This window comes from Neolamprologus multifasciatus, chromosome 7 (genome assembly GCF_963576455.1).
Source record: "Neolamprologus multifasciatus chromosome 7, fNeoMul1.2, whole genome shotgun sequence".
Lineage (NCBI taxonomy): Eukaryota > Metazoa > Chordata > Actinopteri > Cichliformes > Cichlidae > Neolamprologus > Neolamprologus multifasciatus.
The window spans coordinates 8,627,786-8,655,721 of record NC_140445.1 but is presented as its reverse complement, the minus strand read 5'-3'; the positions used below and the strand labels follow the sequence as shown (position 1 = coordinate 8,655,721).

At 40.7% G+C, this 27,936-nt stretch overlaps 2 protein-coding genes across 3 annotated transcripts in view; one reads left to right on the top strand and one right to left on the bottom strand.

Annotated features, from left to right (window-relative positions):
* chd1 (chromodomain helicase DNA binding protein 1) overlaps positions 1-8,543 on the top strand; it is a 30,667-nt gene extending 22,124 nt beyond the window's left edge. For both annotated transcript variants that reach the window (XM_085164731.1, XM_085164732.1), the window contains exon 36: positions 97-8,543. In XM_085164731.1, the coding sequence (XP_085020857.1) occupies positions 97-358 (262 nt within the window). In that variant the 3' untranslated portion in view covers positions 359-8,543. The remainder of the gene's footprint in view (positions 1-96) is intronic.
* Positions 5,197-15,615, bottom strand: reep5 (receptor accessory protein 5). Its single transcript, XM_085164743.1, has 5 exons — positions 15,393-15,615; positions 15,015-15,108; positions 9,482-9,620; positions 6,214-6,382; positions 5,197-5,392 (listed from the first exon to the last, which is right to left on the bottom strand). Exons 1-5 carry the CDS (start codon positions 15,508-15,510, stop codon positions 5,343-5,345), a joined length of 570 nt encoding a protein of 189 aa, XP_085020869.1. The 5' UTR covers positions 15,511-15,615; the 3' UTR covers positions 5,197-5,342.
* Between the last annotated feature and the right edge of the window lie 12,321 nt (positions 15,616-27,936).

The window sequence follows — 27,936 nt, the reverse complement described above, 5'->3', positions numbered from 1 at the left end:
TTGTATTGGAATGAGACTGAAGTTAAGGTCATAGTGAAAGAAGTGGCCGTTTGTGTTGTTTAGTGTGTTCTGACACTTATGTGTATGTATGCGCAGATACTATGACGACAGCAAGCACAGGAAGTTGGAGGAATTCCGCAGTAGCCGAGACCACCGGCTGGACATGAAGGATCATCACTCAGACCACCGCTCTTCCTACCGCTACCACTCAGAATGGCAGACAGAGCAGCGAGGCTCAGCCAGTGGGCAGCGCTCACCCTACGACTCCCGGTCACCACTGGGGCACCGCTCACCTTTTGACTACTCATCAGACCACAAGAGCACACCAGAGCAGATTTGGAGCAGCCGCAAAACATAACAGGAGTTGCCCAGGTCTGCAAGTAGCAGCCATAAACTCGGAAACACAGCAAATGCCTTACACAGACTGTGGACTCCAACCTGAAGCTGTTTGAAGCACTGCGTATCAGTCAGTTCAGCATGACTGTCATCTCCTCGCTTCAGCAGCAGCTCATCTCGGGAACCCGGCAGGGAGCGGCTCAAAGCAGGCAACAGATTAGAAAAATAAATAAATCAAAGCTTATTTTTGTATTTAAGAGTTTAAAGCTGTAGTGTCGTGTATGCTCAACAGCATGCGCCACAATTTTTGTTATTTTATAAAACGTTTTTTTTACACAAATGGACACAATTGACCCTGAGTGCTGCCTCATATGTCACCAACCTATGACACTGGATCCTGTATTTGACTGTTAGTTGTCTCTGTGTCTCAATCATTCTTAATGTGATTATCTACCTTATTTAAGTGTTAACTGAACAAGAAGTTGGTTGTCACATGAATAATGTTATAAGGTGATTTTTAAGGTGTCTGGACTCAGGCTCACCACCTGAAGTACCTCATTTACAGCATTTGTCATTTCCTCAGCAGTTTTCTTTTTGTGTGTGCATTTGTTTTGTAATTCCCCCACACAAGGCATGCATTATTTAATAACACATCTTAGCTGTAAAAAAAACAAACAAAAAACACCTGGATTCTTTTTTTCCCTTTTTTTTTTAGCTATCATGTTTGTTTTCCTTAAATACTACTATTGTAAATTTTTTGTAAAATAGTAAATCGATGGTCTTTTTCCTCAGGCTCTTTGAATTTATTATGACTTGGCTTACCCCATCAACTCAGGCTTTTTGTCATTCTATAAATGAGTTTCTGTATATTTCTTTAAGAATGTAACTTTTGGTAAAGGGAAAGTTCTTTAAGCATACCCAGTGTTCATTCACTAGTGCTTAGTTCTTTGATCTCTGTCGTGAAATGAGTGAGTTGGCAGGAACTGACTTGTCACAGTCTGGAAAATAGAAGCATCTGTTAGATGTTAAATAAAATATGCTTTTTACATGACTTTTTTTTCCTTTACCTTTCATAGTTTATTTGTAGGCAATAATAATCTTTCTATGCAGCCAAGTATATTTGTGGTGAACCACCCAACTGAATGAAGTCACTGTTACAGTTCGCTCTGTTGTAGATAAATTTTCTCTATATTTCCAAAAGAATTTACACTGAAAATGCATGAATTTTTATGGACTGTTTTATATAGTTGTTTATGAAGCCATTAAAATCAATCACTGTACTCCCTCCTACCACCTCAACAGTGTGTTACATTTTTGGTTTTGCCGCAAGTTAACCTTTTTTGGAACACACTATTACAAGACGTTGCTCAAAAAAATAAATGAACACTTTGAAAATATCAAATCTCAATAGGGGGGAAAATTGCTTAATATCTATGTTGATATGGACTGAATACTGCTTTAGGAATGGATGCCTGTCATGGTGACTGATGGAAATTTAAATTACCAAACTACACATAGCTGAATTTAAATACAACCTGAAACCCAAAGAATGAAAAAATTATGCGGCAGACTAGTCCATTTTGCTGGAATTTCGTTGTACAAACTTAAACTGGTACTCAGTATGGACCCCGTATACTTTTATGTAAGCCTAACAACACTGGAGCATACTCCTAACAACATAACAGATGGTTTCCTGGGGGATCACCTCCCAGACCTGGATCAGAGCATCACTGAGCTTGGTGGCGTCAGATGGACCAAGACGTGATATATCCCAGATGTGTTCTGTTGGACCTTAAGTCAGGTGTGGGGGAAGTCAATGGTGTCAATTCCTTCATCCTCCAGGTACTGCCTGCATACTCTTGCCACATGAGGCTGGGCATTGTGGTGCACCAGGAGGAAGTCGGGTACCACTGCACCAGTGTTGGTCTAGCGCTGGATCCAAGGACTTCATCCTGATATCCAGTTAGTGTCCCATTGCCTGGCCAGTAGAAGTCTGTTCATTTCTCCCCCAGAACATGACTGACCCACCACCAGTGGGTCAGTCATGTAATATGAGTGATGTTACGCAGCATAATGTTCTCCACAGCTGTAGGACCTGCCAGTTCTAGTATTCTATACAAGGACCTTCTATAGCCCAGTCCACTACTCTTAGGGTAACTAATCTCAGCAAACCTTATTGCAGTGGCACATGTTGCTTTGGTAAATGGACTGATTCCTATATAGCGCTTTTCTACTCTCCTGGAGCACTCAAAGCACTTTATACAACATGCCACACTCACCCATTCAGCACTTTCTTCTATGCTTTTCAGTGCTTCCTAGCTAACATTCACTTCGATGGATGCATCAGAAAGCACACTGGTATCTTATTGAAGCATCAAACCACTAACCTTCGATCAGTAGATGACCTGCTCTACCTCCTGAGCTACAGCCAGGAGAGGAGTCAAACTTAGAGGAATCGAACTACCTTTGCAACCTGTGGGGTCCAAGTCTCGCCTCATGCTACATGTAGTGACCCGGACTCTGGACTTCTACAAAAAAACAAAACTAGTGAAAAACAGAAAAGTGGTAAAAAGTCAGTGGCCTGTAACACCATTCCTGTTTTGGGGGTCGTTTCATTGTTCTACCTGTAGTGCACCTATTGTTAATTTCATTAACATCAAAGCAGCTGAAACTGAATAACAACCCCTTCTGCACCTTAACTGACCAGCTAAATAACCAAGAAGTTTAATTGACTTGAAGCTACACTCTGATGAATTCAATTCAGTTTTATTTATACAGCGCCAAATCACAAAAGCAGTCACCTTGAGGTGCTTTATATTGTAAGGTAGACCTTACAATAATACATACAGAGAGAAAAAACAACAATCATAAGACCCCTCTATGAGCAAGCACTTCAGCGACAGTGGGAAGAAAAAACTCCCTTTTAACAGGAAGAAACTCCCAGCAGAACACGGCTCAGGGAGGGGTGGAGCCATCTGCTGCGACCAGTTGGGGTGAGAGAAGGAAGATGGGATAAAAGACATGCTTTGCAAGAGAGCCAGAGATTAATAACAAGCATGATTCAATGCAGAGGAGTCTATTAACACATTTTGAGTGAGAAGGGTGAATGAAGAAGAAATACTAAATGTATCATGGGAATCCCCCAGCAGAGCAAAAACCTATTGAAGCATAACTAAGGGAGGATTCAGGGTAACCTGATCCAGCTCTAACTATATGCTTTAACACAAAGGAAAGTTTTAAGCCTAATCTTAAAAGTAGAGATAGTGTCTGTCTCCCAAATCCAAACTGGAAGCTGGTTCCACAGAAGAGGGGCCTGAAAACTGAAGGCTCTCCCTCCCATTCTACTTTTAAATACTCTAGGAACAACAAGTAAGCCTGTAGTGTGACAGTGAAGTGCTCTAATGTGGTGATATGGTACTATAAGGTCATTAAGATACAATGGGAACTAGTTTCTCAGCGTGGATATGGAACAAATGGAAGAAGTAGTCGTAAATATTTGTTTAATATGTGCACTGAAGGACATATCCTGGTCAAAAATTACTCCAAGGGTCCTCACAGCGTTACTGGAGGCCAAGGTAATGCCATCCAGAGTAAAAATCCAGTTAGATACCATATTTCTAAGATTTTCAGGGCCGAGTACAATAACCTGTTTTATCTAAATTTAGAAGCAGAACATTTAGAGGCCATCCAGGTCTTTATGTCTTTAAGACATTCCTGCAGTTTAACTAATTGGTGTGTGTTTTCTGGCTTCATGGATAGATAAAGCTGTGTGTCATCTGCATAGGAGTGAAAATGTACACAATGCCTTTTGTTGATACTGCCTAAGGCAAGCATGTATAATGTAAACAGAATTGGCCCTAGTACTGAACCCTGTGGAACTCCATAATTAACATTAGTGTATGAAGAGGACTCTCCATTTACATGAACAAATTGGAGTCTATTACTCACTCGAATAGGATATTTTGATCAACAGTATCGAACGCTGCACTGAGGTCAAGCAGGAAAAGCACAGAGATGAGTCCACCGTCAGAGGCCATAACAAAATCATTTGTAACCTTCACTAAAGCTGTTTCTGTACTTGTGATGAGCACAGATTAAAATCTGTTCCTTTTGTGAGCATTGTATATTAAAAAATGATCATTGTCGTATTTTTACATCCCTGTACAGGGACAGCTAAAAACACACTAGTAAATGAACTGGTTCTTATATAGCAGTTTTCTAGTCTAACTGAGACCTTAAAGCATTTACAGAACCTGTCCTCATTCACCCCATTTACACAAGCACTTTTTTCCCTCTATGCGTTTCCTACATAAGTGCTCTTTATCAGAGTATAAAGCAACCTGGGGTTACTATCTTGCCCAAGGATATTTGGCATACAGGCTGGAGCAGACAGGGATCAAACCAACAACCTTCCAATTATTAGGTGACCTGTTCAACCTCCTCACATCCCAGCTGGATTTACACTATATATTAGGCCCAAAGTGAATAGTTTTAACCTTCTTTTTTTTCAAAACATTTCATTAAGGGGATATAAAACACACAATTTGTTCCATTTGAAGTCTCTTACTAGTTAAGTTAACATCTTTTCAGTGAGCTGATCAAACTGGCACCAAATATTACTTAGGCAGCGATAAAGGAAAAACAAAAGAACAGCAAAGTACATGAGTTGTCAGTAAGACCTGAGTCATATCAACTCCTCAACAGCAAACTGAATAATCTCCATCAAATCTGTTGTACGATCATTAACATTAGGAAATGGTTTTAGTAAAGTAGTTTTTATTTGGTTCAAGAAGCATACCAGGACTACCATACAGTTAAACTGAGAGCCTTCCAGAAAAACAAAACAAAACATGGAGCGGCTTTGACTGCTACAGTTTTACATTTAATATCACAGGCATGAAGCTTACAGATGTGTTCTGAATGGGTGCTGTAAAAACTGACATTTTCAAGGCAAAATTTCTTCAATGAGTCAGCTACAGAGCTGGCACTGTGGACATACTTCATTCTTAGGAGCTCTTCTTCTCCTCAAATATGAGGTTTGCTGTGGCTTTCTTAGCTGTGGACAAATCACAAACAAATACAAAGACACTGTCAGTGAAACTTAGTACATCAGTACTGCAGATGTTTGACTTTAGAAACCTGCAAAATGGCATCCAAGATCAACTTAATTTTAATTTACAACTACAAAATATAAACATGTCTAGTATGAAACTATTTTAAATTATGGCCCACCCCTAGTTTTGAGAATTTGGACCTTGTTGTGCTGTTGTTGTGTACGTTTGGTACAGTGGATGATATGTGAAAATCTTCTGTATTTTTTTTACTGAAAATGTTTCAATCCTTTTTCTGTTTTTGGTTGACTGTATTATTGGCAGTCAGCATTTTTTTTTTTAAAAAATAGCTGAAATGTATACAAATTCACAAAATTACTCCCAAGCTAGAGAGAGAACTCAAGTTGGAGTATTGTCTGAGGTTTGCTGTTCTTACATTTAGCACACAACATGTTTCACTTCAGGGATGCTCTCACAACTGGAAATACTCTGTTTAGTAGCTGCCTATCCAGGCAATGTGGGAAGCATTCCTCTCGTAAGAGAGAGACCATTATTTGCATTACACTCACATGAATACAAAGTGGTCTCTGCACCAGGTGCTAGGAGGTTTAAGTCTGTTTAATATCTAAGGAGCTTGAAAAGAAAGGCAAGTAGACTTTTTGAGTTTCTTCAATACGTTTCACCTCTTATCCGAGCTTAGCTAGCTGAATGTGAGCAGCTACAGTTAAATCTCTTGAAGGCATTTTTTTATTGCATCTTAAATAGGATCTGATATATCAGTTAGGCTCTTTTAGCAAACGCTACACAATTATGATGATTTAGTCACCCTCATCCTTGAACTTGTCTGCAGCTTCTGACGCCTTGTCCTTGATGTTATTCACTACATCATCAATCTTGGCTTCGTTCTTGAGGAAGAATGGTCGAATGATGCGGTTATATATCTGCACCGATCCATTAGAAGGAGTTGGAGCCATACACCACACCAAGAAGACACACTGGGGGAAAAAAACAAAATTTCTCTCAAAAAATTAAAACAGGTATAGAATTTGGCACTAAACACAATAATAATAATATAACTTTCAGGCATTATGACCACCTGCCTAAACTGCTGGTCCCCCTTTTGCTGCCAAACCGGCCCTGAGTCATTGAGGCATGGACTCCACTAGACCCCTGTAATCATTTTGTTGTATCTGACAGCATGATATTAGTAACAAAACTTTTAAGTCCTGTAGGTTGGGAGGTGGGGCCTACATGGATCGGGCTCGTTTACACATTACATTCTACAGATGCCCGACTGGATGTGGGGAATTTTGAATCCAGGTCAACACCTCAAAGTCATTGTTGTGCTCCCAAACATTTCTGCTTTGTTGCAGTGTACATTATCCTGCTGAAAGAGGCCCACCCATCAGGGACTACCGTTTCGATTAAAGGATGCACACGGTCTCGTACAATGCTTAGGTAGGTGATATGTGTCATGGTAACATTCACATGGATTTCGGGACTCAAGGATTCCCAGCAGGGAATTGCCCAAAGGATAATTCTGTCTCTGTCAACTTGCGTTCTTCCTGTAGTGCATACTGGTGCCAGGTGTTCCCCAGGTAAGCAACACATACACACACACTAGGCCATCCACGTGATGTAAAAGAAAATACAATTTTTCAGGCCAAATCACCTTCTTACGTTGCTCTGTGGTCCAGTTATGATGCTCACATCCCTACTACTGGTGCACTGGGTAGCGGACAACATTCAACATGACCCTGACTGGTCTGTGGCTTTGCAGCTCGATGCACAACAAACTGCGTATCCTGACAGCTTTCTATCATAACCAGCATTTTTTTCCCTCTCCTATCATGACCAGCATTAATAGCAATTTCAGGTACAGAAACTCATCTGTTGAATTGGACCACATGGGCCAGCCTTTACACGTGCATGAATGAGCCTTGGATGCTCGTGACCAATGTTCCCTCTAAGCTGCGCGCGTGCGCAATTGCGCACTGCTGGCACGGTCTCTGCGCACAGAAAATCTGCGTTGCGCACAAAAAAAAAAAATCAAACCTGAATTGAAATTAAAATTAATACCTTAATAATTCTGTTTTGCAGTGTTAGCCAGTAAGTGACTGGCTCATAGTCCAGCCAATAATGCGATTCACATTCGTATATACGCAGCTAATCAACATCGTTGACAGGCTATGACAGCCTCCTTATGTGCCGACACCGGTGTTTTAGCTAGCAAAGCGGCGTGGCTGATGTGGAGTGAAGCCATGTTAATGACAACGTGTACAACCATTGGAGATGTGAGCAGGACAGACGGAACAATTGACGGAAAAAGTCTGGACTTTATACCAGTTTTTAAATTGTGTTGATAGGCCACGTAAAACCAGAGTTATGATAAAAATATCTGCAATGTTTGGTTTCCTTCCTGAATACTATTGTTGTTTATATTTACTGCGGGGAGAAACGGTAAAACGGCGTTTTATAAGGAAAACGCTCGAAAGCACTCTCCACCTGTGAGCAAAGACAAAACCAAAAAAAAACCCACCCTTTCTTATTGGTCAAAAAATGTACCATGTTGACCAATCAAAAAATGATATGGCAACATGGCATTTAATTGTTTAGGAAGGAGGGAAGTTTTAGGAGTGACGGCGGTGTTTTGAGATGTGAGAGATTTGCAACGTTTAGTGCAAATCTTGTGTAGTTAGTGTGTAGTGTAGTCAATAGTTTCCTTGTGTGTGTCAGAACAATTAGGCGACTGCTGAATGTTACAGGTGTTACAGCAGTGATACATCTCCTGTTGTCAGGCCTGCAGGTATCAGGCTGTTGTTCTCGTTCATCTCATAGTGGACAGAAATTATTTTTTGAAGTGGCACAAATAATTTGTGTGGCATCAAATTTGATGCAGAACAGCTGATTGTTCTGTAAATAGTTTGAAATGTTTATTTAAAAAAACGCCTTGGCTGCATTTTTAGGTAAACAGCTGCAAAAAACTTTGTTGTTTGCATAACTCAGTTACTTTTTTGAAGAAGTAACTATATAATTAATTGCCCAACATTGGTCATTATATATTGTATTTTGCTGACAGAGAGTTACAGGCCTCTCTCCCAGACCACAGACTTATAATACAAGTCAGAGCTTTATATATATATAAAAAAAAATTAATTTAAAAAAAAAGGAAGTTGTGTTTTCAAAATTGGAGTTCAAGTTATTTTTACTTCCAATAGTGTTAAGATACTACACAGGTCATGAACAAGATTTTTTTTTAATTTTCATTGTAAGTGGGCTAAAGCAGTTAATTAAAAGTAGTCTAACATAAATGTAAATGCTGTAATTTGATTATTTTAATAAACAATGTAACTTGGATGGATTTGATGCTGGCGTGACCACAGTGCACACGTCTGCTGTTGCTCACAGTGGTCCAAGGGGCCGCTCAGGGAGTTTGTGTGCTCGCTCAGACACATGAAAAATTAGAGGGAACATTGCTCATGACCCTGTTGCTGGTTCACTACTGTTCTGTCCTTGAACCATTTTTGATCGACACTGACAACTGCAGACTGGGTACATCCTACAAGAGCTGCAGTTTTGTAGATACTTTGACATAGTTGTCTAGCCATCCCAATTTGGCCTTTGTCAAACTCGCTCAAATCCTTGTAACAGATCAACTTCAAGGGCAAAATTTTTATTTGCTCCCAAGAGATTCTCCGTGTTATTTACTTCACCTGTCAGTGGTCAAAATGTAATGCCTTATCAATGTAAGTGCCAGGAGCTTGTTTACTGTAGCCTGGAGAAACAATGGCTGCACAGCAAAGGCCTTTAGCTTGGTCTTTTAGGCAGTTTCTTTTGGACTTTTGTCCAACTCTCTCTGCAAGCTTGAAGATGATCAAATATTGCATATCACACATCCCCTAAAGCCAACATAGCCCCTTTACATTAGGCCTACTGGCTGCTGGTAAAACAGACCCCCAGAATAAGGAGCTTTGTTTACTCTAAGATCAAACACATACAGGTGAGATTTAACCCTGAGTTTTTTCTTTTTAATTAATAAAGGTTTTAACACTAATTAAAATAATAAGGACAGGCACAGAGACCAACTGGATTACCTTTCCAATATAATAGAATGGGAACCAGGAAAGGAAGATGTCAGCAAAAAACTCTGCCACACTGAAGACTCCATACACCACCCAGTAGGTCAGCCACTTAGTATCATCATCTTTGGTGGCACTTTCAATGGCCTTAATCCTGGGAAGAACAAAGACATGTTTGGTACTTCTTTTACACTTACCTGTAAGCACTGTTCTGTAAGGACCATGAATGTGCACATGGATCAAGCTTATATCCTGCTTTCAATATGCAGCATGTATTCAAGCATCAATAATAAATTGAACAGACAATACCACCTTGTGAATCCATAGGATGAATACACAGAAATCGGCCTGTTAATCAATGGGTCATGAATTTTCATTTTCCTCCAGTAGTACCAACACATCCATTATATGTCATTAATACTTTAACTCACTTAGACTATATGGCCATTTGGTGAAAACGTGCATGGTGAGGTGTTCACAGAATTCATACATTTATACATCACAACAACAACACCATTAAGAATTTATCACACAAATGAGGGGTTCCTCTTTTTTTTTTTATTCTATTATTGAAAAGCACCAGAACTTTACAGTGATGAAACAGAAGCTACAACATTTTGATCATGCTGTTGATACAGATTTTGTCTAATTTAGACATTTCATTGCCATTTAAAATTATTAAAATGAAGCACAGCTACCATGCTCCACTTGCAAGGTGTCACCTGCCATAGGCAGTAATTTGGGATTCACAGTATTCACAGTAGTAGACAGCCTGAACTACAGCCTTTTCCAATTCTAATCCTCGCTAATCAATCAACCAACCAAACTTTTTTAACTCTGCTGCTCAACCCACAAATGCATTTTCCTTAAAAATGTAGTACTATTTAAAGGTAAATAGACAGGATTTCCAACACCATATAATTTATTGCAGAGAAACACTGTTACACAACTAAGAAATAATCACGCAAATACCCAGGCAACCATGTTGCAAGTAATGGCTTAACTTTTAAAGAGCTGCTAGCTCTAGAGATTTCAGTTTAGTGTCGAAATAATGAGTCATTTCAAATAAGATTTACAATGTCAGGACAAAATAACCTGTTATAAACAGACGAGTTACAGTGAAGATAACATATGTTTGTACAAATAAACCTATGCAGATTATTAGCTCCACTCTGAGCTTATTGTTTAACGTTATTACTCTTTTCTTCTCTTGTACCAAATAATGTAACATCCATAATTTTGACTTGAGAAAATACTGATATCTTAAGATTAATAAAAATGTATCAAATGTTATACTACATCAGACTCAATTCTGGTCACAATTCTGGGCACTTTCTATCAAGCTGTTTCTCAAAAATCTTGAGACAAGAAAAACATTCATAGTGACGGCAGCAGGCCAACATGTGACACTATGCTGACTGCATGTACTATTAGCCTTGAGATTTTACTAGATAATATCACAATGATAAGAACTGTTTTAAAACTTTTAAATGCTTTCTTTGTAAGTCACAGGGGAAATCCACTAACTTTATAGATGAAGTTTAGTTTACAATTAATAGATGATAAATCTGTGTAGGTTTTCAGTCATCCAGATCATGGTAATCTTTCAGTTCCCAGAACTGATGAAGCTTCAGAACTGAAGAGTCTTGGATGAGAGCTGAAGCTTCTTCAAGAATCTCAAAGTAGTCGGGTTGCTTTTCTTTCCAACTGCCTTAGATTAGTAGCCCATTAAACATTTTTGTAACTCTGTGCAAGAATTGCTTAAAAAAAGGCAAATCCTTACATTGGTGATACCCTGTTTTGATGAATTATTTCCATGGGTCAAATGAAAATAGATCAACACTTGGACCATCTATATCTATCTATGTTCCCCTGTGTTAGCAGATGTTAAACCAAAAAGCTAGAAGCCAGGGGCTAATTAAGGGCTAACTACGGCAATAATTGATAAAAAGTCACCTCACATTAAAGAAAGTTCCTGGTTCAAAACTGGGCCTGTCTCAGTGTTGGGCCTGTGATGGACTGGTACCCTGCCTCTTATCCCATAACAGCTAAGACAGACTGCAGCTCCCTGTGACCCCAAATTGGATAAGTGTTGGGACGTTGACAGTGCATTTCCATCCAAACCCTTTTTTAAAACTTTTTCTTCATGACATGGCAGCATCTCCTTATAATTTCCTTAAATAACAGCACAAATTAGAAAATGGTCAGTATTCATAGTCAGTGTTACTACTTCCTAAAAGAGAGAAGTAAAGTTTTTGGTAGCTATAATTTGGTAAATTGCAGCCAGATTACTATTTGGTGTAAATTAAAGGTTGACAAAGCCAAAGTAGGTGGAGCAGACAGATAGAAGTATTACATTTCTGTACAGGCAGAAAATTGGCTTGCTGTAATTATTTACAGAAAATACATGGATAAATATATTTCAGTCTAATCGAATAAACAGGTACCATTTAAAAGAAAAGAAAATTTAAAAAAAATTCTTCCATACAAACATCCTCATAAATCCAAAATCAGGTGTGTATGTTATCTTTTTTCTTTTTTTTTTTGCTAGGTTTTTACTTGTTCAGACTTCTGATTGAGTTATGAGCAGCTTTTTTTCTGTAAAACTTAATATTTTGATTGATCCTTTACATTTCTTTAAAGCTGGGCCACCCATTTCTTTATATTTGCATAGTAGAGGCCAGACTTCCACTGTAATGCTCTTATTTCTTTAAAGTGCTCCCTAGGTCTTTCAAGTGTCCTGAATTTGTATGGAGAAGGTGAGCAAAGGGTTACAACAGAGAGCCATCTGTAAAACACAGTGGAAACTGATTGTTCCAGGCTTCTTTTCAGCCATTGTTGTTGGGGATCTATTCAAAATGTCCTAAATACTTTTAACGATTCCTCCAAAGAGAACCAAGTACTGTATCAATATCACAGCCGGGCACATGCAGTGATTTGGAGGCTGGAAGCTGCTGGCCTTCGCTGAGGGATGGAAATCTGTTTGTCACCTTATGTGTGACAAAAGAATCCACTGTAATTACACTGATGATAGAGCTATATAAGATTTAACCCCTTAAAATTACTATAGCGTTTTATCTGAGATGTGCAGGCTTTCAGCATTTTCCCATAAAGTTGTGTGTTTTATTCCCTACATTCAGGCTCAGGTAGGGCTGTTCGATATAACGATATATATCGGACGATATAAACATGTCTATCGTTTCATTTTACGCTATCGTTTGTTTCATGGTGTAGCAAAATAAACTGTTTACGGCAATATTTTTTCATCGTTTTGATGGTCACAGTAGTGGCTATATTAATTTATTAAAGTTCTCTCTTTCTCTTATATTTAATATAACCACACTATGGACAGACAAGCCCCTGTTTTTATGGTTGTGGTTAACAACAACGACGGTAACACCTTCGCGTGTCCGCTTGTTTATGTTCCACATAAACCTTTCACAATAAAGCTCAAGATCCTGTTGAGACTTTTCAAAATAAATTGAATCACGTGAAAGAGCAGATTATTTACGGATGAGAATTAAAAAAGAGCCGCCAGGTGCTAAAAAATAAACCTTAGACTCAAACGTTAGAACGGGCTTTCCCCCACAGCACACCGTGTAATAAATACTCACAAGGAAAACGGCGGTCATTACAACTTATGTCTAAAAATGTATAGCTTCATGCAGCTACATGACGCGCAGCTGGAAACACTTCCCGCAAGATGAGCTGCCCGAGATTCACAGACTTTACAGAAAATGTTACATTTTTGTGATTTATATCATTATCAGGACGATAGAATTCTTATATCGGGATATGAGATATTGGTCATATCGCACAGCCCTAGGCTCAGGGGTCATATGGTGATGTTGCTTTGACTGCATAATCACAATTTTAAAAATAGATATTAGTTGTCAATAATCTGTTGATTGCTTGGTTTAAAAAAATAGTCTGTGTTTGCATTGTCACTCATTAAGAACTGGTTGTCTCCCAATGACACGTTAATTCTCTCCTACCTGTCAGTACCTGGAGATTTGCACCTAAGACTAACTATATAATAATATAATATTATATAATTTTTATACTGCAGTATTAGATTGGACACTTTTTTTGCACCACATTTATATTTTGTTGCATCTCTTGTGTCCCTTTCACAGTGGCAAATTTTTGAAGCAGAGTAATACAATTAATCATAAAAAGTGATGTATTAAGATTAGCAGCAGATAAATCAAGTAATGCCAAAAAAATAAGCAGGTTCTGCTATGACTGTTAATTACTTTGGAAAACCAGCACATACATTGTGAATTTCCCCAATACAATACCTAGCTGTGAATGAACGCCCCTCCACACTGGTTTTCCTAAATGCTGCTGCTTCTTCAGTTAATTGCCTCTTCACTGCGAACGACTGTAGCTACTCTGAAAAGGAAGACTCAAATCAGCAGTAGGGATGGGTATCGTCACTGATTTCAATAACTGATTTGGTTCCGATTCACAAGGTCCCCATTCGATTCAATTCAATTTAATTTCAACTCAGACAGTCAGAAATATTATATTCTGATCATTTATCAGAACATATCTGTATTTTTATATCTATGTGGGCTATAAAAACAAAGCTGACACTTGTGAGACTTCATCAGAGGTCTAAGCATCACAGCAGATGTACTTGTGATTGTGGAATTTCTTTATTAGAGGAGCTACAGTATCTAGAGTCGTACCCAGTGAAGATGTAAAATTATTAATTATTAAAATCGACCTCTGTGGGAGTAGAGTTCAGGTAGCTGCTCTGCGCTATGCTGGCACATGGCATTGAAGAAGAGAACAGTGGATAATTTAAATCCTTAAACTTCATTACAACACTTTGAGAGAAACACCTACTGTGACGAAATCCACTCCCCACTGCTGTGTAATGACTTATTGTAAATTGAAATGTTATTAGGAAACAATCAGACAAAACTGGATTTTCTGGTAATACTGGTAAATGTTCAATTTCTATGCCAGATCTAGAGAGTAATTAACAGGTTAGGTTGGTTCTTTTACATTTTGAGATAAGCCAGTTGAGTATAAATAAATTAAATGCCATCAATGAATCATTCGTTTACTAATAGGGACTTACAGTTTAATAATCCTCAGTTCACTGTTTTACTATTTGGTGAAGTTGTGGATATTATATTGTTCTCCCTTTGTGATTTTTTTTATGTTTAAATTGTTCTTTTTCTTAAAACTAACATTTTTGTAGGTGCTCATGTATTTTATTGTCATTGTTTGTTTGCGGGAAATGATCATTAAAGACTGCTGGAGGGCAAACGCACTCAAAAATTAAAAACTTTGCACAAAAGAGAAGCTTAAATATTAAGTAAGCCTACAGACCTATATCCTTTTGGAGCTTAAGCGCTACAATACCCTAAATAAATCTCACAGGTGTGGTCATCTCGATTAAAGGAGGTTGTCCTTAGCGCTGACATGAACACAGGCCTTTTTATAGATTCAGTGACTTGAAAGCACAACAACAGGAGCAAATAACAGGCGATTAAGGCCATTTCCAAGTGTTCTGAGAACAACATATACTTACGATATGTAGGCTGGATACAGAAACCCGATGAGGTTACATAGCAGGGAGGCTCCGTATCCAAACACCAAGTAAACTGCGATTACACCGATGACAGCTGAAACAAATCATACAGCACATTTGTCAAGATTTTCTTCCCACGAATACATTAACCGGATCATACCTATATACCTATGTTACAACCAGTAACTACATTATGGAGACTACTTTTATAGTATCGAGCTGGTGATGTGAAATAAACACAATTTCTTTTGTTAGCTTATGGCTAAAGGATACTGCAGCTAAATGTGAGTCTGTCCATTGGGCTTTTATTTATTTTATCTGTGCGTCCCTGAGTGATGCGGACAGCCCCTGCCTCTCTTTCCACCCGTCAACACTCACCGAGAGCAATGTAGGTCCTGCTTACTCCGGTTTTTGCTTCCACCTTTGCCAGGACATCTGTCAGCAGATTCTTTTCATGGAGAAATTTTTCAAACCTTTCTCTGAGCCCCTGCGCCATGGCTGCACTTCCTGCTTAGTGGTGATGAATTACGAAACGATCAGAAACAAACTGCGCCACGCCTGTAACCTGACACGCCACTGTTCTCAGACCCACGGGCGTCAAAGTCAGAAGGGATGTGTGGCACATGCATCAGATCATATCCTTCAAAATAAAAGCAATGGCGCTGTAACGCAAACAACCACTTTGTACAAAAAACAATAATATAGACAACTGCTAGTAGGTCGATGTTTTGTGTATGTGTGTGCTGCGCGTTTAAAATAAAAACAACTGGCACTGTTCACATGCTCTGTTAATTATATGCGGTATAATAATTAATCAAGGATAAAGTGTGTATTTCCCACTATTGCATTAGATTTTTTTTCTGACAATTGTAGGGAGCATACATATTTACTTGAACAGTAAGCGGAAGTAAATGTGGTTACATGTACTAACTGTAGTGAACTTGATGCAGCTGGTAGCAACCAAAAAAGGAAGCGGGTTGTTTCCACCAGTCTGTAGTCTTACAGGCATTGCAATAGTGTTATATACTCGGTAGAATGCTCAGAAACATTTAGTTTATGGATTACAGACTTAGATATACGTCAGATATAAGTTAAGTCAGAAGCTGCTGTTGCTGCTGAAGAACTACTTAAATTAGAAAAATAGAGCCTAAAACGCTAAAGTCAGGGCGCAAATACAATAGTAACTGCAGCCACACCCTTCCCTGCTTTGATGACATTGCAAAATACAAATAGGGACCTATTCCAAGAAGAATGCTCAACAAATTCTGAATTTTAAAAAATAAACTCAGAGTTGATTAAATCAGAGTTTGGCCAGTCTAGAAAGCTGATCAGTGTTATGTCAGTGAGCTCTCCTTGAGGTTGTATGGTCTCCTTGAGGTTAGCGATTGTGTGACTAGAGAAAGACATCCATCATCAACAGAACTCCATTGTCAGATTCACCAAGGCAAGGGGTGAATAAAGACTAGTGCATCCATTTTAATCCAATAGACACATGAATATTAAAATCTGCTAATGTGGGCCTTTTGATAACAGCAACTTTTTAAAGTTATTTAGTATATTTCATAGTAAAATTAATAAATAAAATGTCCAAAATTATACCAAAAGGTTGAAGTCACAGAATGATACTCAAATAAACCATCAGTGCAATTTGAGTTATTGTGTGCTGCTGTTTTTTATATTAAGCAGAATGAGTAAAACGTCAAGAAAAAGAAATTGAAATCCTGAGGACATATTTATTTAGAAGAGAGTGAGACAGTCCCAAATTTTGCCAGCCCTGGCTTCTTAGTTTCTGCTTTTATTGTTCCATAATGGCTCCTTTTAAATTGTGTGCCCTCTTACTAGTCTTTTTGATGCTCACCGCTTCTTCACCTTTTCTGCTCTTTTGGTGTCTCACCAACCTGCTGCACTCTTCATCTCCTCTTCTCTCATCTGTCCTGGTTATAATAAGAATGCAATCAGAATTTGCCATTCAAACTCCATCCAAACCTGTGAGTCATTAAATAATGTAAGAAAAATGTTCTGTGTAATATGCATAATATGTCACAACAAAGATGGGAAACAACTCCAACATGCACAAATATTTGATCACACAGCATGCAATTAATTTGCACAAAATGTAATGTCCATTGTAATATCTGCTACTCAGAGATGGCAATGACTCAAAGTGGTGCCAATGAGAATGGATAAGAGAACTGATAAGGAATTAAATCAATAAGCGATAGTGATAGTGTAATTGGAATTGCTAAGTTCTTATCAATTCTTATCTTAAAGACCTCATAGTACTATATCACCCCAATAGATACCTCACTTTCAGACTGATGGCTTACTTGTTGTTCCTAGGATAATTAAAAGCAGAATGGGAGACAGATCTTCAGCTTTGGGGCCTCTCTTCTTTGTAGCTGATTGTTTTTCCCCTGCAGAGAGAAATTACAAAGTTGGAGGGAGCTGCATGCATAAAGCTGACACTAAAAATTAACAAGAGATTGGCTGGAGGGTAAAGATCATCCACTGGTAGTTTGGACAGATCATAAAAACCTTTGCTTATCAGCAAAGTGGGCACTTTTCTTCACTTTCTTTAATCTGAAAATAACCTACAGAATTGGTTCATGCACCATAAAACCTAAAGCCATTTCCCACTGTGGTGGTGTGGTGGCACTGTTGGTCCAGGAGGCCCACCGTGAGGTCCCACCAACCAACCCCTACTGTGACTATCACTGAAACCAAACAGCTCATCTACACCACAGCAGCAGTTATTAGTGAGATGCTTGGCTACAAGATGAACAGCCACAATGACCAGTACCCTTCATGGAGAAGGAGACTAGAGGCCAAGATCAAGGTAGCGCAGAGGGAAGTTAGGCACCTTTGTGCAGCTCTGATAGTAAGCTACGAAGTACAGCAAGCTGCCCATACCTGAGGCCCTGGAAACTGCCAAAAAAGACTCATAGCCTTGGCCATCTGCTTGAAGAGGTATACCAGGGAGCTAGGAGGCAGGAGAAACCAGCTGTGCTCCACAGAACCATCTGAGGTATACTACCATTGTCAGGGGAATGAGAACAGCCCCACCAAAGCTGGAGACAAAACACTACTGGAAGAGTATATGGGAGAAGGACGCAACCCATAACAGTAATGCACACTGACCAAAGAAGCTGACAGTACTCCAAGAGTTCAATTGAACTGAAAATTCAGTCGAACAGAATAAAGAACAAACAACCAAAATAGTTATCAAGGACTCAGCAGCCAATTTTTATTGAAAAAAAAAGCCCTTCAAAACAAAGTTCCAAACTAGATTTTTACTTAGATTATCAATAAAATACCTCACTAAATTAAAGCCTCCAGTTAATCCAAAATTCTGTAGCAGGAGTACTGACATGGACTAGAAAGAGAAAGCATATTTTCCCTATATTGGCTCCCCTTCATTGGCTCTGTGTTAAATCCAGAATTGAATTCAAAATCCTGCTTTCACTCATGTGTTTAGGCACCTCTCTGCATTTAACTGTTAGTTATTAGTTATTATCTCTGGCTCTCTTCCACAGTGTGTCTTTGTCCTGTCTTCCTTCTCTCAACCCCAGCAGTTGTTGGGATTTGCCATTATATAAATAAAATTGAATTGAAATTAATTGAATGGCTTGCTAGAGTACTCCCACTCAAATTCAAATTTAATTAGTATGCATCTATTGGCTGATCATGTAGGTCAATCACACCCCAGGGATCATTACAAAAGGGCAGCTTGACCAGCTGTGGCTGCATCTTACTCTCTTTTGTTTCGCACTTTCTGTATGTGAATAGTGTTTGTGGTGGAAGGCTGGACAGGTAACTGTGGCTACCCTGTATACATGCGACAATATAGTTTCTAGCAACAACTGCTAGAAACTAGTGATAGCCAAATGAAGTTTTCTGAAGCATTGTATCGAAAAAAAAAAAGGGTTCATTACTTGAAGCTTTTCAACAAAGTCCTCTTTGGTGACATCTGGTGGCCAAAAATATGAAGTGCACTGCTTCAGTATGATTGGCCACTCTACAGAGCTGGGTGTTCAGCTTCTGTTTAATATCATGTGAGAGTTCAATGAAATATCAGGGTACTTCTGTGTTGCTTTGAACTTCTTTTTGTTTGTGTGGAAAAAATACACATATCAATTTGATTAATAAATAATTTTGACGATTAACATGTTTAATCACGTGCCTTTCTGTGTTTGCGTGTGACTTTGTTTTTGTTTTTTTTTGTCAATAGATAAAATAAAGAAGACATTATATAGACAACACAATCTTATGATAGGTTGGGACCAAGTATTTGTGATCACTACAAACTTTCAATACCAAAATATGGTGTAAAAAAACAAAACAAAACAAAACACAGTAAGCAGGTGTTGCTGGAAAGACTAATCGAGTTCGATGTCTGTATTGACCCTGCTGTGACTGTGATCGATGTCTCCTTTCAGGAAGCTTCAGCTCCTCCTGGAAGCAGTTCTTATCTTGTTTCACTTGATAGAACTGAGCACCATGCTGTACTTGCTACACCTCCAGGTGCCCAAATCAAGCTCAATGCAGCTCCAGCAACCCTGCCTCGCTTTAAGCCTTTCTTTCAAGAATCCAATGGACCTAGCAGTGATGCAAAACTTGAAGTTTGTTTACAGTAGGAGACACAGGAGAAGGATAAGCTGTGTGAAGCAGATTATGATCTCTGGCTGCAGATCCATAGGCTTGAGATAGAAGCTGAAAAAGCAGATGTGTTAGCTGATGAGTTTATGCACACAAAAGTACAGTCCCGATTAAAAGTTTAAGATCATTTAATAAAGTGGCAAACATTCACTCAAGTGGTTGGATCTTAACAAGGTTCCAAGTAGAGTTTCAGCATGCAACAAGAAGAAATGGGAGTGAGACAAAACATTTTATTGAGCTTGCAATTTATTGAAAACAGGCTGTTTTACAGCTTTAGGACCACACCTCCAGTGCCAGGATGATTGCCATGACATATGCATCAGGGACACCAAACAACTTCTGAAGAAGCGGATGGCACAACACAGAAGAGCTAACTTGTCCGGCCAGGACTCCACAGTCTATTTACACCTACAGGCCATTGGACACACTTTCAATGTTGAGGATGTACACATCCTGGACAGGGAGGAACGCTGGTTTGAGCGCGGAGTCAAGGAGGCCATTTATGTGAAAAGGGAAAGACCATCTCTGAATTGAGGAGGCGTTCATCTTTCACCATCTTACAATGCTGTGATTGCAGCCATTCTTCAATTCTCTGTGAACGGTACTCATGGCCATTGATCAGTGGTCATTGATCATTGGTTGTGTCATAGTCTGTGGTGGCAGGCCGTGGGGGTGCGTTTATTTACAGTGCTGTAAATATTACACAATAAATCCCCATGCACTCCCATGTCGTGTGTTCTGCTCCCGAAGTCCGTGCTTCGTGTTCTCCACTTGTGTGTCCGCACACCCCGTGCTTGCTGCCTCCTGGGGGGTGGATGGATAACATAGGCAGCTGTCAGGATACTTAACTACAGCAGGCATACACTCACTAAACTTGGCTCACTAGAAAAATTACATGGAGTTTCACACAATGAGTTTCTCCCCCAACAAGGCTGAGCAGCTGCAGGTGCGTGGCATGATCTTCAGGTTTGGTCAGCCACCTGGCAGGGCCACACCCACCAGGCCTGAAGATGCCTGTCACCCAGCCTATCAGCCCTACAAACATGGGAACACAGGAACAGCAGCACAGTGCAGCAAAAACACATGTAATATAATATGAGTCCACACAGCTCATGGACCCTGGGTCCCTGGAACTGACCTCACAGCCCATTGTTCATTCCATGGACTGGTTTCAGTCATTATGCAAATGTACTGTTTATAAGATTGGGGAAACCTGCAGTCAGCTGAGACAGAAGAAGTCACTTGGATGAGTGACAAAACATTTTTACCACTGAAAATGCTACGTCCAGATGAACATTATCAACCTTTTGGGATTCACTTACCTGGATGATGCAGCATGCATCAAGACATTTTACCTTAGTAATAAAATGTTATACCTGAGTTTTGATCTCCTGACATTTTACTGTGATTTAGGGTGTGTGTGTGTGTTCTTCTTTGCTGGGATTTTTTGTGCCAAAGGAGAATGCACACATGGCACACAGCCCAGATCTTGTGTGGGGGAGAAAAGCCTTCAGTGTTTGGTCTGGATGACTAAGCAAAGTCATCCTTAGTCATCCTGCGGTGTGGCTTGTAGCTGCAAGGGAAGGGTGGAGCAGTGTGTTCAAGGAACAGTACCAGGGGAAGCTTGCTGGCATCCATCACGCTAACCATCAGTGTTAACTGACTTTAAGTTACATTAAGTATATTCTGATTGACAAGGACAGACTCATGACGAGAAAAAGTTTCTATGGACTGAGTTAAAAGGAGATCATGCTGAAATGAATATTCAGGAATATGTGAAATGGCAGAGGCCAGAGGTAATGGCGGGACTTGAGACCACTGGCTTAAGCTGTGAAACATGGAAAGTCGGATAGATTTGTAGTGAGACAGTCAACTTCAAATCGGACTAATAGAGAGGTCTATTAACACATAGTGAGTGAGGAAGGTGACTGAAGAAGAAATACTCAGTAAATTATGGGAATCCCCCAGCAGCCTACACCTATTGCAGCATAACTAAGGGCAGCCCTAACTATATACTTTAGGAAAAAGGAAAGTTTGAAGCAGAATCTTAAAAGTAGAGATAGTGTCTGTCTCCCGAATCCAAACTGGAAGCTGGTTCCACAGAAGAGGGGCCTGAAAACTGAAGGCTCTCCCTCCCATTCTACTTTTAAATACTCTAGGAACAACAAGTAAGCCTGCAGTGTGACAGCAAAGTGCCCTAATAGGGTGATATGGTACTACAAGGTCATTAAGATAAGATGGGGCCTGATTATTTAAGACCTTGTATGTGAGGAGCAGGATTTTGAATTCAATTCTGGAGTTAACAGGAAGCCAATGAAGGGAAGCCGAGATTGGAGAAATATGCTCTCTCTTTCTAGTTCTTGTCAATACTCTTGCTGCAGCAGTTTGGATTAACTGAAGGCTTTTGGGGGAGTTTTTAGGACATTCTGTTAATAATGATCTGTATTCCTTGTTTACTTTCAGAAGCACCCTGTGATATCTCACCTACTCCTCTCACTCCCCTTCAACGGTCCAATAGCAGGCAGTTCTCTTTCAGCTTTGTCCTGTGTTCTTCACTGTCTCTTGCTATTTTACTCCAAAAGTGGCAAATGTCAAACTCCAACAGTCTCCTCAGGTCTTCTCAAAAGTCCTCTTCACATGCACAGTGAATTTGCAGCTTGTTAGAAACACAGTGCCATTCATCCAATCAGTCAGGATGATGGGTTTGCTCTTGTTCTCCGATGCTGTTTGTCCACACTGCTGCTGCTTGCTGGGTCTCTTTGCTCAGGACTTTGCTGCTGTCTCTTTATCTGCCACGTTATTGCTCTTTGGAACTGCATTCCTTGTCTTCAGGGAGGAGTGAGAGCTCGCTTGTGAGGTTGAGGGACATATGGCGCTGTAAACAATTCAGCCAGAAACTTGGCTTGAACGTTTCCAATGATGTTAACCTATAACTTTCTTCTGACCGCTGCATGTGGAAAATTGATTCAGGTCTGCTTTTCATCTGAAAGTGACAAACTAAAACATTTTCATTATTATCACCACTGCTTAACCAACACACATCTCTCTCTCCGTTTTTTGAACTCTCCTTTCTTAAAAGCAGAAAGATTGTAGTTGTTGTTGGCTGATAAACACAAGTTTTCTGAAAACTTCTAACATTTTCCAGCAAGCAGTTTACACCCAAAATCATATTTTTTGTGCCAATATTCTAAATACTTTGCGCTGCCAGGAGCGAATTCCATCATAAACTTCTCTTCCTACAGTGGCCCTGAGAGGAGAAACGGACTGCAACTTCAGAAAACACTTGCAAAAAGAAAAACGCTGCAAAAAGAAAAACGCTGCAAAAGCACACAAGACACAACGGAAATGTTTCTGGGGAGACAATAACCCGACGGACCAGTTGCACGAACCAAAACATGCTAACAAGTGCACTGGGACTGGGGCTGTATCCCAATTCAGGGTCTGCAGCCTTAAAGGCTGCATTTTAAGGCCGATTACGTCACAGTGGCGCGCCTAAGGCTGTCCCAATTCAAAGGCTGCTCGAAATGCGGCCCTCAAATGCGTCCTTCATTTCCCTGAATTTTAAGGCTGTGGCGGTGTAGACTTCGTGGCCCAACATATCCCACAATTCATAGCGCGGCAGTCGATGTGGATAATTCTGCCACAGACGGCAGAAGCGGAGCGGCCGAAGAGTAAACTGTGAAAAGTAAGTACTGTAATGTTCGAACTTTTATTTTGAAATCACCGGATGTAGATAGGTACGCCGGCTGTGTGTTCATGTGCTAGCTTAGCAGTTTACAGTTGCGTGGATGCGCTGTTCTATATTTACGGAATAAAAGAATCTGTATGACGACTCCGAGGCGATTTCTTCATAAGCAGTGAAGACACAACATGGTGTCAGAGTGAGTAACTTCTCAGCGGACCCACTCGAAAAAATAGATGGAAGGAAGGAAGAAAATGGAGGCCTACGGTGTACCAGCCCCGAGAATGGACTGGGACTCGTCCAACCTACCCGACGCCTGGCGCCGCTTCAAACAGCATGTGGAGCTAATGTTTTCTGGACCACTCAAAGACAAGTCAGAGGAACAAAAGTGCAGCTTCCTACTTTTGTGGATTGGAGACAAAGGACGAGATATAAGTAATACGTGGAACCTAACAGAAGACGAAGCTAAGGTGCTACAAACGTATTACAACGGCTTCACAATATATAGGGTTATATAGGATATATAGGGAATATAGGGTTAGCTACCTCACGCCGGAAGCTAACCCTATATTCGCCAGATACAGCCAACACTTTCCAAATGCTACAAACTCCACTCAGGGAGGACAAGGACAAACTGTTTGGCTATGGGGGCCACCCGCTCAAAGTCAACAGACACTGTGAGTTGATTAGCAGATACAAAGACCGAAAATCAGAACAGACGTTTCATGTTGTTGACTGCATCGGCCCACCAATATTAGGCTTCAGAGCATGCAAAGCCCTCGGACTCATTAAGGTTGTGTACGCAGTAACGGAGAGCATGGAAGCAGGGCAGCCCACCAAAGCACCAGACATCATGAGCGAATATTCTGATGTTTTCAAAGGCATTGGGGAATTCCAAGGCGAGTGCAGTTTCACCGTGGACCCGACTGTCGCACCAGTCATGTGCCCACCAGGAAGAGTGCCTTTTGCCCTCAGAGATCGGGTCAAATCAGAGCTGGACAATATGGAAAGAGACAAGATTATCCAAAAAGTCACAGAGCCCACCAAATGGGTCAATGCTCTGGTAATCTGTGAGAACCCAAAAAGACCCAAACTCCGGCTGTGCCTGGACCCAAGACCTCTAAATAAAGCCATAATGAGACCACACTATCCACTCCCAACTCTTGAGGATGTGACACACAAGCTTACAGGTGCAAACTTTTTCAGCATCCTCGACGCACGTTCCGGCTATTGGGCCATCAAGCTAAGTGAAGAGTCATCCTTTTTGAATACATTCAACACAATCTTCGGCAGATACCGTTTCCTCAGACTCCCCTTTGGCATTGTGTCTGCTCAAGATGAGTTCCAGAGGAGGATTGACGAGACATATGAAGGCCTGGAAGGAGTGGCAGGCATCGTTGACGACATCATTGTGTTCGGAAAAACAAAAGAGGAACACGACAAGAACCTCAAAGCCATGCTCAACCGCACAAGAGAGAGAGGTTTAAAACTCAATCCAAAAAAGTGCCGCATCTGTGTTACAGAGTTGAGTTTTTTCGGACATAAGCTCACAACCAACGGACTGAAACCAGACCCACTCAAGGTAAAAGCTATCAAAAACATGAAACCTCCAGAAAACGCTGCAGAGCTGGAAACAATCCTCGGCATGGTGAATTATCTCGCCAGATTTGCCCCAAACCTGGCAGAAATGAGCGCACCACTCAGACTGCTGCTGCGCCAAGACATGCCGTTCAAATGGGAAGAAGAACACACGCGTGCTTTCCAGCAAATCAAAGACACCCTTACTGCCGAACCAGGGCCAGCGCTTGCATATTTCAACCCTCAAAAGGAAGTAACTCTACAAGTAGACGCATCTAAAAATGGCCTGGGTGCAACAGTCATGCAAGAAGGAAGGCCAGTCACATACGCTTCAAAACTGCTTAACAAAACAGAGCAAAACTACGCCCAAATAGAGAAAGAACTCTACGCCGTCCTCTATGGCTGTAAAAGATTTCATGACTACATCTACGGACGTCATATTACAGTTGAGTCGGATCACAAGCCACTGGAAAGTATACTATGCAAACCGCTAGCCTTGGCGCCACCTCGACTACAACGTATGCTGCTTGCTCTTCAGAAGTACAGCATAACACTTGTCCACAGGCCTGGAAAAGAGATCCCAGTAGCAGACACGCTATCAAGAAAGTCAATAGACGACAGTGACAGCTCACTAAGTGAGGAAACACAGGTACATACAATCATCCGGACAGCACCAGTGAGCACAGAGAAACTGGAATGCATCAAAACTGCCACGGCCCAAGACGAACAGCTCTCTACCCTCAAATGCATCATCTGGTCAGGCTGGCCAGAGACACGCAAAAAATGCCCAGAACTTGTCAGTGAGTACTGGAACCATCGTGATGAAATCACTGAGGCAGATGGACTTCTCCTGAAAGGTGAAAGAATAATAATTCTGCACTCACTGAGAAAAGACATGCTGCAACGAATACACACGGGACATTTTGGAGTCGAAAAGAGCAAACACAGGGCACGAGACATAATGTTCTGGCCAGGCATGAGCAAACAGATTGAACAGACAGTTATGAAATGTGACATCTGCCAAACACATCGCAGCTCGAACCAAAAAGAGCCCATGCTGTCTCAAGAAATCCCAGAGAACCCATGGCAAACTGTGGGGACCGATTTGTTCTCATGGAACTCTGAAAACTACATTGTCATTTGTGACTACTTAAGCAGATACTTTGAACTCGAGTGCCTGCAAAACATCACCACAGCAGCTGTGATTCACAAGATGAAAGCCACATTCTCCAGACATGGCATTCCGAAGAAAGTCATAAGCGACAACGGACCATGTTACAGCTCACAAGAGTTCAGACGTTTTGCAGAGCACTGGGGATTCCAGCATATTACATCAAGCCCACGTTACCCCCAGAGCAACGGCTTAGCTGAAAAGACTGTCCAAATTGCAAAACGTATTCTGACAAAAGCAAAACAGGACAAGATGGATCCCTACTTGAGCTTGCTGGAATACAGGAACACACCTGTTGATGGCCTTAAATCCCCAGCCCAAATCCTCATGAGCCGTAGATTGCGCTCCATTTTGCCCTCAACAACTACACAGCTCCGCCCTCAGGACACCCCACAAAGCCTTGTGCAAGAAAGACGGGAGGAATGTCAACTCCGTCAGAAAAGACATTATGACACATCCGCCCGACCCCTGCCGACACCGCGGGCTGGTGCACTAATACGCTACCAACAAGAAGATGGGACATGGCAGCCAGCCACTATTGTCAAACCAGCAGAGACACCACGCAGCTATCACATCAAAACAGGCGATGGTCAACTCCTGAGACGCAATCGCCGACACCTTGTCAGCGCCCAGGACACCTCGCCACGCACTCCCACACAAACTGGCATTTGTGATGACACGCAAACCACTCAAGACATTGTTCCAGAGACCAGGTCTCCCCACCACACTCCAACTACAATGACTGAACCCTGCCCTCGCACCAGATTCAGCCGTGCCATCAAGCCAAGGCAGGTCCTTGATTTGTAACCACCCCCCCCCCCCCCCCAAAAAAAAAGGGAAAAGAAAAAAGAGACACTTATGCAGCAGAAACTAAAAAGAGTGTTGAAATGTTTGAAAAAATAAATAAAAAATGTTTAGAATACACATACAGCAGCATAGCATATTGAAACTTAGAAGTATATTGTTTATATCTTATTATAGTCTCACTACCCGAGAAGCGTTTTTGTTCATTTGATGTAATGTTCGAACTTTTATTTTGAAATCACCGGATGTAGATAGGTACGCCGGCTGTGTGTGTTCATGTGCTAGCTTAGCAGTTTACAGTTGCGTGGATGCGCTGTTCTATATTTACGGAATAAAAGAATCTGTATGACGACTCCAAGGCGATTTCTTCATAAGCAGTGAAGACACAACAAGTACTGAATATTATGTCACTCATTTATGTGCAAATGTTTAATAATGAGGAACATTAAAACATTACTGTTGGCCACATGTCGGCAAAGTTATGTGACATTAGCGATGTTTGTACGTTCAGCTTTTACTTGCTTTTAAAGCCTTTAAAATATAATAATACAATAGTCGACCTTAATCTTACAGAGAATGTGATGATTTTGTGGATAATTAAAGTCAGTCATATATCCACAAACACAACAGGCTGAAAGTCAGTGATGCTGCTCGGTTTGCAGTCCTGAATATCACGGCGCAAGCAGGACTCACTGCACTGTTAATGTTAGCTATGTTATATTGCTGCCTCTGTTCGGTGGTGTCGAGCCAAATGGACTTTAACGTGTGTTTGAACGAGCTGACGGTTCACTCGTTAAGCTGAAAGAAAGATGCTTTAATCACAGCAGTCACACATGTGTCTGCTGTACCATCTGGGAACTCTTGTTGTTTAGCACTCGTAATAACACAAACACTAAATCCTCCTGTTTGTAGCAGTGTATACACCTAAGACTCTCACCTGTCTGTCTGTCCTGCACTCTCTCTCTGTTTCTTTCTCTCTGATTGTGGAATAAAAGTATGAACATGTTAGTTCATACGTTACATACGTTCAT

Coding starts and splice junctions, on each gene's coding strand:
- reep5 (XM_085164743.1), bottom strand. CDS start 15,510: ATGGCGCAGGGGCTCAGAGAAAGGTTTGAAAAATTTCTCCATGAAAAG. Junction 15,109..15,392: donor CAGGACCTACATTGCTCTCG/GTGAGTGTTGAC, acceptor GATTTGTTTCAG/CTGTCATCGGTGTAATCGCA. Junction 9,621..15,014: donor CTGTATCCAGCCTACATATC/GTAAGTATATGT, acceptor TGTTCTTCCCAG/GATTAAGGCCATTGAAAGTG.